Genomic DNA, 11165 nt, shown 5'->3' with positions numbered 1-11165 from the left:
TTTTTAATAGTATCCATCCTAACAAGTGTGAGTTCGTCTCTGACCATGGTTTTGATTTATGTTTTCCTAATGACTGGTGTTTTTGTCCACTTTTTCACCACTGTGACCAAAAAGACCTGACAAAAACAACATAGTGGAGAAAAAGTTTACTTGGAGGTCATGGTTTCTTAGACAGCCAACTCCACAGCTCTGGGCCCAAGGTGAGACAGGAGGGCATGGTGGATGAAAGCAGCTCAGGACACAGCAACCAGGAAGCAGAGAGAGAACTTCACTCACCAGGTACAAAATCTAAACCCCAAGGCAGGCCTCCCCGGTTACCTATCTCCTCCAGTTACACTCTACTTGCCTACAGTTACCCCCCAGTTAATTCATTCAAATACATTAATACATTGATTACGTTAAAGTTCTCATAACCCAATGCAACTTTCTTGCATTTTCTGTCATGTGAGCTTTTTACAGACGCTTCATATTTAAACCACAGCAAATGAAGATGTTAAACATCTTTTTAGCCATCTCTGTCTTCTTAGAAAAATGTCTGTCTATTCAGGTCCCTTGAAGTTGTAAAAGTTCCAGATATATTTTAGCCATTAACCTCTTAATGGATATTGGGTTTGCAAATATTTTTCCCATTCCACCTGTTGCCTTTTATTGATTGTTTCCTTTTCTTTGCAGAAACTCTTGATTTAATATGGCTCCACTTTTTTGTTATGGTTGCCTGTGTCTTCAGAGTCAAAAAAAATTGCCAACATCAACATCAAGTAGTTTTCCTATTATCTCCTAGGAATTTTATGATGTGGTCTCAGGTCTTGCAAGTCAGTTTTCCATCCACTTTGAGTTGGTTTTTGTGATGGTATGAGATAAGAGTCCACTTTTCTTCTGTTGCATATGGATGTGCAGTTTTCCAGCATTGCTGAAGGGACTAACCCCTGCATACACTCTTGGCACCCTTGTTGAAGATTAGATAAGCATATATGTGAATTTGTTTCTGGGCTCTCTATTCTGTTCCATTGGTCAATTTGCTTTTATGCCAATACCATATTATTTTGATTACTATAGCTTTGTAATGTAATTCAAACTCAGGCAGTATATACATCTAGTTTTGTTCTTTTTCCTCAAAATTCCTTTTGCTATTCCTAGCTATGGACTCAGTACTTTAGCTATTGTGAAGTGATGCAGTAAACATAGGCATGCAGTATCTCTCTGGTATGCTGGTTTCATTTCCAATGAATATAAATCCACAAGTGGGATAGATGGATCATATAGATCTATATTCTTAATTTTTTGAGGAATCTCCATACCAGTGTCCATTGGCATTTCCATGATGGCTAATGAGCAAATTATGTATTCATAGATTTGAAAGCACTGGACTGGTTTGTGAGAGGATGTGTGTGTGTGTGTGTGTGTGTGTGTGTGTGTGTGCACGCGCATGTGTGCATTCACCAGTCCCAGAAATCTTTGTGTAGTCTGAACTTTGCAAAGTCCAGAATTATAAACGCTACACACTTAAAAACTATCATTTGAAGATTTAGCTACATATAATTCTTTCAACTTCATTAATTTGGAATCGTTTTAATTTTATATAGTTGGGTCTCTGATTAAAAACAATACAAATATTTCAAAACTTCGTATGCAAAGTTCACAAAGTCAGATGAGTGGGAAAGCTGTCGTCAAGGACCAAGGCCAGCCCAAGAGTCAGAATCCCTGGGAAAGAGCCAACATGACAGGATCAGCCTCAGACTCTGAACACCTATCAGACAGACAGGACTTCAGCCAAGGTCTCCAATGCATGGAAGGAGTCAGGTTGCGCAGGTGGAGGGAAGAAGGGTCTGGAAGGCCCAGAGGCTCGAGGACCCACGTTGGGGGCGGAGCCAAGCTTCTGTCGCCCAGGCCCACCGCAGCCTTGGAGCGCTCTGTGACGCCGAGGCAGCTCTGTGATGCAGGCCTGCGCGCTGCTCCTGTGGCCAAAGGGCGTTCCAGGCCTGAGGCCAACTCATGGAGGCTGATGAAGGACGGGGTGGAGAAAGCGCTCTTGCTTCTGAAAAGGGTTAGTGCCGCATGGCTGCACCCCGCCTCCAGCACCTGGGCGCTGGACATGCTCCTGGCCCTGGTGTGCGGACTGGGGCTTTTCCTCCTCCTGCTGCCCTGCCTCCAGGGTGAGCCAGCGGCCCCGCCATCTCGCAGGAGAAGTGGCAGAAAGGTAGGAGCCCGGCCGCACCCAGCCGTCCGCGTGCCGCCTTCTCCGTGTTACAGTTTCCACTTGTCCAAGTCAAGCAGAGCGACTGCCACCGCCTGTTCTCTGGGCAGGGGAGCGGGCGCGGGAGCTCCCCTCTGAGGCTCCCCCAGCACCTGTTTGAGCAGGGGCTGGGGTGGAACCAGACACCTTGACAGGCTGAGATGGGGGCCGGGAGGGCTGGGCCCTGAGCCCTGGCCCATCGTGCGGCCTCCGTGTTGGGATCCGGTGAGGACTGCGTGCGCCCCAGGGGCTCCCGTCACTGGGAGTCGCTCTGGCCTCGGGAAACAATCCTGCCTGGCAGCTAGTCGCGGCAGTAGAAAGGAGTCTGTTTCCTGGGCAGAGGACCAGTGACTGAGGACATCCATGATGGGGCTTGCATAGAAAACCTCTCTTCATGTTCTTTAAATGAGAAAAAAAAAAAAAAAAAAAAAAGATGTCTACTTTTAAAATGAGTAAAAGGAAGGAGAACACCAGATTCCATGACTTCGTGTAGGATGCCATGATATTCCTGAGCGCTGTCTACAGCTTGTCTAGAGAGAGGACTGGGCCCAACCCCTTGTCTTTTGGTTTTTACCTTGTTTCTCAGTGTGGCCTGCAGGCGCGGGGGCGGGGCAGGAGCAGGAAGAAGACTGCAGCTCTGGCAGGTAAGTCCCTGCCCTTCATCCTGAGGAACCAGAGTGAACCTGACCGCCCCTGGCCCAAGGGGGACCAATGCCACCTCTCCAAAAGAGGTCATTCGCAGAGCCCTGAGAGGGAGGCTGCTGGGAAGGAGCTCAGAACCTAGGAAGGGCTCAGGTTCCATGCTGGAAAAAAGCGGGGAAGGAGCAGGAATGAGTGCTGCCCTGCAGGGGGCAGTATGGGTGGCCGCAGAGCAGCGTGGCCTGGATTTGGAGGTAGGACCTTCAGGTCCAAGTGAGGACACCCCGTTACTCGCCTAAGAGATGACCCCACCCATTCTCCCACATGGGAGGTGCGAGGGCCATGGAGGGTGACTGAGCTCGCACCTTGTAAATGAGAAAGATTTGCCCAATCAGTGCCTCGCAGCCAGGGGTCATATGGCTTTGGACAGTGATGCTTGTTGCTCTGGGGTCTAATCTCATGGTCTCTTCTAAAGGAACGTTCTGTTGAGCATCCTTGTAAAACCCCATGGCCCCCCTTAACCCCTACACCCTGCCTCCTAATCTCCAGCCTGTGGAGACTGCCTGGAATACCTGAAGGAGACATGGAACCTGATCTCTCTTGTGCAAAGGTAAAAAAAATCTTTCCCCTTCTCTCCAATATCCCTCCTTCTAAGGCTTATCATGTGACACCAGGGCCTCACAGCAGCCTGGGGCCCATGGGGAGGGACAGAGAGATGGCGCCGCTGACACCCTGCGGCCAGGCACGGGCATGGAGATGCCCGTCCTGCCTGCTGGTCCCGCGCCTGGCTGCAGCAGTGCCCCTGCTTCCCTGCAGCCTCCTGGGGATTCTCCCCGACGACGACTGCGCCCACCAACCCCTGGATCGAGACCCCCCTGAAGAGCTGTGCAGGAGAACAGCTGGCGGGGCGCCCGGGCTCCAGGAGCACCTGGGGAGCAAGCGCCTCGGGGCCCCCGGCCCCTTGGCTCCGCCTCATTCACTCCCGCCCGGCACTGCCTCTCGGCCACCAGAGCCCTGGCTTCCCCGAGAACCCCCGTCACCCCAGGCACTGGCAGGTCCCCTTGGCCCACAGTGCCCGCCTGTCCCCCGGGTCTGCTGGGGGCCTCCAGCGGCCCGCTCCGCCCCACCACTGCCATGCCCTGCGCTGGCTCTTTCTCGGGGTGACTCGAGGGCACTTCCGCTGGGCGCCATCACACGGCGCCCGGCCCTGCCCGAGCACGTGCTGGCTTCTCCTGTCCCAGCCATCTCCGGCCTGGGCCACTCGAGCTCCGCCGTCCCAGCCCTTCCTTGGTGGCCACTGGCTGCCCGAGCCTTGAGCCTTGCCACCTCGTCAGACAGCGAGTCCCAGAAAGAGCCTCCCTCCCACCCCCCACCAAGGGCCGCCTCCTCGGGGGACGCCACCAGCCCCTCTTTCTGCAGCTCTGGTGACCAGAACATCCTGGGGATAAAGGTCACCGGGAAAGTCGAGATCAAAATCTGGAAGGAAAAGGAAAAAGACGGATCATTTTTAGAACAGATGGGCCCAGGGTACCGCCTCAGCTCCTGGAGGGATGTGCTGAAATCGCTGGCTGCCGAGCAGGACCCCAGCGCCCGGCCCTTCTGGGAAATGAAGGACAAGGCACAGCATCTGCTGGGGCCTCAGCCTCTCTCCTGTTCCAAGGCCCTGGGGGACCATTTTCAGCAGAAATACAACCAGCTTTTCTGGGGTCTCCCCTCTCTGCACAGTGAATCCCTGGTGGCTGCTGCCTGGATCCCCGGGGGCACTTCTGCTCCGCAGCCTGCCTCCTTCTTATTCAACGGAATCTCCAGTGTCTGCCCAGTTCCAGTGCAGGATCCAATGTCTGCCCTGCTTTCCCAGTCCCATCTGGGGCCCCGGGCCCCACCCTTGATTCTGTCTATACCCCAATTCCAGCCCCCAGCCCTGAGTCAGTTCCAGACTGGGGCCCACCTCCAGCCCTCTCTCCAGGCCCTGCCGCCTTCCTCTCCACCTCACGTGACAGACTGTGCGCCCCAGAGTAAGCCCCAGTCTCTCCTCCCAGCTGGACTTCCACACGCAGAAATGCCCTGGCTTGGGAAACACCTGGGACGGGGGTGGGCTTTGCCTGCAGTGGTCCAAAGATCTCAGGACGTCTACAACATCCTCACGCCTCACCTCTGCCAAGACAGCTGCGCAGACGCCATCCTTCCTGAGAACCTCCCAGTCAGCCCTGAGCTGCGGGAGCAACTGGAACAACACATTCAAAGGTGGCTCATTCAGCGCCGGTGGGACCAGATGCAAGAGCCTCTGGAACTGATGCAGCTTCGGGATGAGCTAGCAGGGACCTGTCAGACCAAGGACAAGCCCTGCCCCTCTGGGTCCTCCCTGTCTGGAGGCGAATGCATCAAGGACACACAGAAGGTGAGGTTCCAGCTAGGGAAGGATGCAGGCAAGAACCTGGGGCATATTCTGGGGAAGGTCCCAAAAGATCCATCCAGAGACTTGGAGGTCTTCCCAGGGAAGGTTCAGCAGACAAGCTCTCTGGATTCATTGAGAAACCTGACGAGGCTGTTGAAGAGACACTTGGAAAATGACAAGGACCAGAGCCACCTAGGAAGCACGCTGAAAGCCCACTTGTGCCTGAAGTCGGAGCAGATCCAGGAGGGCCTGATCCCTTGGAGCGTGTACCAGTCCTGGCTCTCTCTCCACAGTGCTTTGTCCATGTCCAACGCCCACATGGAAACCAGGGCCCCAGTGCCCTCAGAGAGCTGGGAAACCTGCATGGCCACCTGCAGGAGGCTCCCCTTCCTCGACCCAGACACTCAGCAGGTGCTGGAAGAGCACATTGTAAAGCTGTGGGTGAAGCACAGGTGGGGCCTACCCCTCAAGGTCCTCAAGCCCACAAACCTCCTTAAGAAGACCGCGAGCCAGCACATGCCCCTTCCAGAATTTGCCGGCCCCTCCTCTTCCACCCAGGTGTTGGGAGATAACTCGAAAGCTGAGGTTGCCAAGATCCTGGGGAAACCACCTCAGCCATTCCTGAGAGGGAGGGTGCCCACTGATGAGTCTGTTCCCACCCTGGGTCAGCCATTTCTGAGAGGGAAGGTGCCCACTGATGAGTCTGTTCCCACCCTGGGTCAGCCATTTCTGAGAGGGAAGGTGCCCACTGATGAGTCTGTTTCCACCCTGGGTCAGCCATTTCTGAGAGGGAGCGTGCCCACGGATGAATCTGTTCCCACCCTGGGTCAGCCATTTCTGAGAGGGAAGGTGCCCACGGATGAGTCTGTTTCCACCCTGAGTCAGCCATTTCTGAGAGGGAGCGTGCCCACGGATGAGTCTGTTCCCACCCTGGGTCAGCCATTTCTGAGAGGGAGCGTGCCCACGGATGAGTCTGTTCCCACCCTGGGTCAGCCACTTCTGAGAGGGAGCGTGCCCACGGATGAGTCTGTTCCCACCCTGGGTCAGCCATTTCTGAGAGGGAAGACGCTCACTGATGAGTCTGTCCCCACCCTGGGTCAGCCACGTCTTAAAGGGAAGACACTCACTGATGAGTCTGTCCCCACCCTGGCCAGTCTTCTCCTCATCTCCTCACTAGCAGGTAAGGAAATCGAGAGGGCTCTGACAGGGATCCCGCCCACTCAGGACCACAGGCCCCCAGCGGCCCCTCCAGCTCTACAGGAGAGCAGGCAGCCTTCTCAGTCCCTCTCACACAGCCTCCTGGACAGAACCTTGCAGAGCAGGACTGTCCTGGGGACGGGGAAAAGCAGCCTCAAAGTCCCTTCACTGCCTAGAACGTCTGCTGCCCGCTATCTGGGAGAGCCCTGCCTTCAGGCAGAGGACGTTGGCGAGTTTCAGCAGACAGTAGAGATAAAGGTAGTGAACCAGCCGCCAGTCTCTGCCCCTGATGTCAGCCTTCCAGACTGTTCCACCAACACACTGTTGGCTGCAGACAGTTTGGCCTCTCCGGTGTCCTGGTCTCCTCTGCAGAGCAAGCCTTTTGGGAAGACCCCAGTCTCACCGACATTAGTTAACCTCTTGGCAGCCAGGAGGAGCAGCCTCATGCCGCAGAAGCCCAGAGTTCTCAAACATCAGCACCTTCAGAGGCCCCAACGCGAGCTGTACGCCCCTGCTTACAGGGGTGAAGACAGGAGGAGGCCCAGCTCAGGACAGCATAAAGAAATGGAAGAACTGGAGATCTGCAAGCTCCCCCAGGCCAGGGGCCTAGAAGAGAAGCAGCAGGAGCCTTCAGAAGGCTTCTTCCGAAGAACCTGGAGGCGCTTTCTTCAGTGGCTTTTCCCCAAGAAAAAGAAAATCAAAGAGCAGGAAGAAGCCCTGAAAACTTGCAGGCCTCCCTCGGCCTCTGCCCAGAGCACAGCACCCATCAGAGCCACGCCAAGTGTGGACAGCAACATCACAGAGGCCCAGGAGCTCATGACAGCCGTCGGACAGATGCTCGAGAAGAAAATGGCGCTCCACCACAAATGCTGTGCCTCGAAGCTAAAGCAGCCCAGAGAGGAGCACCCGAGCCCGGCCCCTCAGGCTCCCTGCTACCACAGGCCTCCTGTCTGCCCACGGCAAAGGGGACTGTCCGGTTATGCAGCCGCCCCCAAGGGCCGGAGCTGCCCCATCAGGGAAAGGCCCGACAGAAGCCAACAGTCCTTGAAGAGTGTCCACTTCAACAGCCAGCAGTGGGGCCAGAGGCATCCCCACCCCTGGCTCCCCAAAAAGGCTGTGTCCCCAGTCAGTCCCTCCCAGCATGGGCCGGCAGTGCCAGGGCCCTCAGGCCACCACCGTCCCTGCCCCAGGCACCGTCTTCACCAGGGACGCGTCTTGTCTGCTCAACAAGCAAGTTTTTCTCCAGTCTCTTCAGGTAGAAAACCACGACCCTGAGAAAAATTTTAGCCCAAGCAGAGAAATATTTTTTCACATTAGTACATCCAAGATATTTAATTTTCCTAATAAAGATGATTTTTTCTCATAAGAGGACAGTGGCTTCCGTCTGTTCTGAGCTCGATGGGGGATTTGGCTTCAAGAAGGGATGGGGCTCGGCAGGAAGTTGACAGCGGTGTTGCAAGCCCACCCCTCCCAAGACCCTCCAGGGAATGCAGGTTTCCATGACACCCCAGCCACAGACGAAACACACCACCCAGACCAGGAGGCCGACGGAGGTCCCACCTCGGGATCGGGGCCAACCCATCTTTCCACGGCGTCCCCTCTCCCTTAAACTTCAGGCAGCTGCAGGGACCAGGTTTACAGAGGCCTCTTAGGGCCCCACAGAGTCCTCCCAGAGACCTCCTCCTCCCACAGATGCCCTCTGCCATCTATAAACCTAGAAAAGAAGCAACAGTCGGGCCAACTGGCCCGCCCCGCCCACCCCAGGGCCTGCCTGCCTGGATTCCTGCTCTCAGACCTGGAGAAGCCACTTCAGCTGTGATGCAGGGCCCAGCGCGACGGGAGGCAGAGCCACCAGGGAGGACAGACCCTCCCATGTCCAACGAGCTTGCATAGATTCATTTGCCTCTTGAATTCCACAAAGAATGAGTCGACAGGTGGAAAAGCCAGGACCAGAGAGCTTGGGATGTGACTAGCAATCTGGTGACCTGCATGCCTAGGCATCCCCAGGACCGCTCCCAGAAGAGAGTGGGCACTTGGAAGGGACAGGGGGCTGGCCTGGCGTCATAAAGCAGGGATAAGCAGTCGGATAGGCTTTGTGCACACAGGGGCTGGAAGTGACCTGTCACTAGGCCAGGGCTGCAGTCTCTGCTCTGCACTCACTCTGCTGCTGCACCGTCCCCAGGGAGAAGCAGGAGCCCCAGGGGCAGGGAGAGGAGCGGCCCTTCACAGGGGCACTTCTGCGTGTGCGCACAGGGCGCAGGGCCGGGCCTAAGAGGTGGGGGCCTGCACCGGGGCCCTGCCTGGCGGCATCAGGAGTGGACCTGCCTCCCCACGTGGGGCTGGACTGACACCTGGCTGGAGGGGCAAAGGCTTGGGCCCTGGGTCTGGCTGCTGGTGCCACGGGCTTCCCCCTGAGCCGGGCCCTGTCTCTGGGCCCAGGAGACTAAGTCAGCCTCCAGAGTGGGCCCAGCAGTGAGGGTGGAGCCAAGACTGGCAGGGGGACCTCGCCCCAGAGCAAAGCAGCCCCCTGTCCCTTGGGAGCTAAGGACAGGGTAGCACAGAGCTGGGACCTGACCTGGGGGCCATGCTGGCTGCAGCTGGGCTCCCTCAGGACAGCAAGAGGCATGTTCTGGAATGTGGAGAAATGGACACGCTCCCCTGCTGTTGCCAGGAAAGGTGCCATGGACGGGTTGAGTCATGACCAGCCAGAAGGCAGGAGGGAGCAAGTGCCTGGTCCTGGGGCTCAGTCTTCCTTAGGGGCAGTGAGGCCAGCAGCCAGGAGAGCCTCAGAGAGCTCCCGGGGGACCTGCTGAGTAGCTTCATTCAGGGCAGAGAACAGAGACCTCTCATTCCACCAGTGCTGTGTGCCCGAAATCTCCAGGAGACTCACGGCCAGAGCTGCTGCCCTTGGACCACCTGTCACCTCCAGAGGCCCCCAGACAGCTCCCATGCAGATCTCCCAAGGAGCCCTCCACAGAGACAGACATCACAAAACCCCTACAGAGACCCCCAGGACCGCAGGACAGGCCTCTCATCCCACACAGAACCCCACAGACTCCCCAGACTGCAGGCTTCCTGCTGTCCTCACAGAGAGACCTCCCAGAGACCTCACACTTAAACCTCCACAGAGACCCTTCACAGAGACCTCACACAGCCCTCAAGCAGAGACCTCCTGTTCCCAGAGGCCTCCCCTGCCCACAGAGACCTCCCTTCCCAGAGACCTCCTTTCCCAGAGGGACCTCCCATAGATTCCTCTGGTTATTCTACAGCCATTGCACAGAAACCTCACACAAGAATTACCCCCAGCATTTCCCACAGATGTGGCCAAGGGCCTCGCCCAGGGTCCTCCCACAAATACACACTAAGAGACTCCCAGAGACCAAGCACAAAGAACCTGGCTGAGAGCAGAGACCCCACATGACAACACACAGGGCTCCCTGACCCCAGAGACCTCGCACAGACCACATGCCCCATGGAGACCTTGCACGGAGCCCTCTCACAGGACTCCATGGTGCCTCACAGGCCCTCACACAGACCCACCAGAGTTTCACACAGGGCTTTCCCACAGAGACCCTCCATTGCCCCATAGAGTCCGACATGGAGACCCCTGCTGCCTCAGAGACCTCACATGCAAACCTTCCTAGAGGTCAAAGTCCTCACAGGAACTCAGAGACTCCTATGGAGACTTCACAGAGCCCTCAGGTTCTCACCAGAAATCCGGCTCAGAGACTCGAAGACCTCCTGTGTCCTCAGCAGGAGCCTGAGCAGCCACTCCTGACAGGTCCTCCTAGGACCGGAAACCACGTCGCACACTGGCAGCTGTGACCCCAAGGACCTCAGACACACAGCCATTACCAGCATCACACCAAGCAATTCTCTGCTTGGGGACAGGCACACGGTGGGTTTTCTGTTTGTTGGTTGTAATGTCATCGCCTCTGAAAAAAAGAATTACAGATTCTGCACATAGTCCCCAAAACTTCATTCCTTCTCAGGTGTTCATCAGCTTGAACTCAAACCCACATTTTAGATAATCACAAATTACAGGCATGAGGAAAATATTTCAACCTCCAATGAAAGAAAATGTCTTATTGATCCAGTTTGTTATCATCCAGCCAAATTGTAACAGTGTCACATTTCTTGTTTCCTTGTGGAACAGATCTGAACTTGAGATGGTTTACATCATTACTTTTGAAATACAGTGAAGATCTGCAGCAAATGGACCCTAGATACAAAATAAACAGCAAAGAGAAGCTGGCGCACACTGGCCCCCTGGGCTGAGCAGCTAGCGCATGATTCTCCCACAGCAGCTTGCGTCAGGTCTGCGTGGTGGGCTGACTCGTAGCCAGCTCTTGTCACTCAACTATTTATCACAAATAGGCCAAATTTTCCACCATATTATATCACATGGCAAAATCGTACTTCTTAGTAGTAATATGATTTTATTCCTTAAAATGTAGTCATACTCTTGAAGGTTGCTTGAAAAACCTAAATAAGTTTGATATTTCTTACGAAGATAACAATAGTCCAGCTCCTGAGAGAGTACTCAGAAGGACCAGAGGTGGTGTGAAGGCAACGTGTAGGTATTAAGATCCCACAAACAGTGTTTCAAAACCTAAAGTACCACAAACACGCTAAAGCTGCCTATGAATTACAGAACAAGATATTGCTGCTGCTACTTTTTATCTTCGGAAATAAACAACG

The 11165-nt window shown here is 55.1% G+C and overlaps 1 protein-coding gene across 1 annotated transcript; it reads left to right on the top strand.

The window, feature by feature from the left end:
• Window positions 1-1717: 1717 nt before the first annotated feature.
• LOC306642585 (spermatogenesis-associated protein 31A6-like) lies at window positions 1718-8283 on the top strand (the record flags this gene model as incomplete). The annotated part of the gene is made up of 5 exons (XM_079108378.1): window positions 1718-2197; window positions 2820-2877; window positions 3422-3482; window positions 3689-7537; window positions 8157-8283. The coding sequence occupies 5 exons, from the start codon at window positions 1718-1720 to the stop codon at window positions 8281-8283; spliced, it is 4575 nt and encodes a 1524-aa protein (XP_078964504.1).
• Window positions 8284-11165: the final 2882 nt, after the last annotated feature.

The sequence above is a fragment of the Sciurus vulgaris genome (genome assembly GCF_902686455.1).
Source record: "Sciurus vulgaris genome assembly, chromosome: 13".
Taxonomy (NCBI): Eukaryota; Metazoa; Chordata; class Mammalia; order Rodentia; family Sciuridae; genus Sciurus; species Sciurus vulgaris.
The sequence above is the reverse complement of the archived record's forward strand: the minus strand, read 5'-3'. Positions and strand labels throughout refer to the sequence as shown.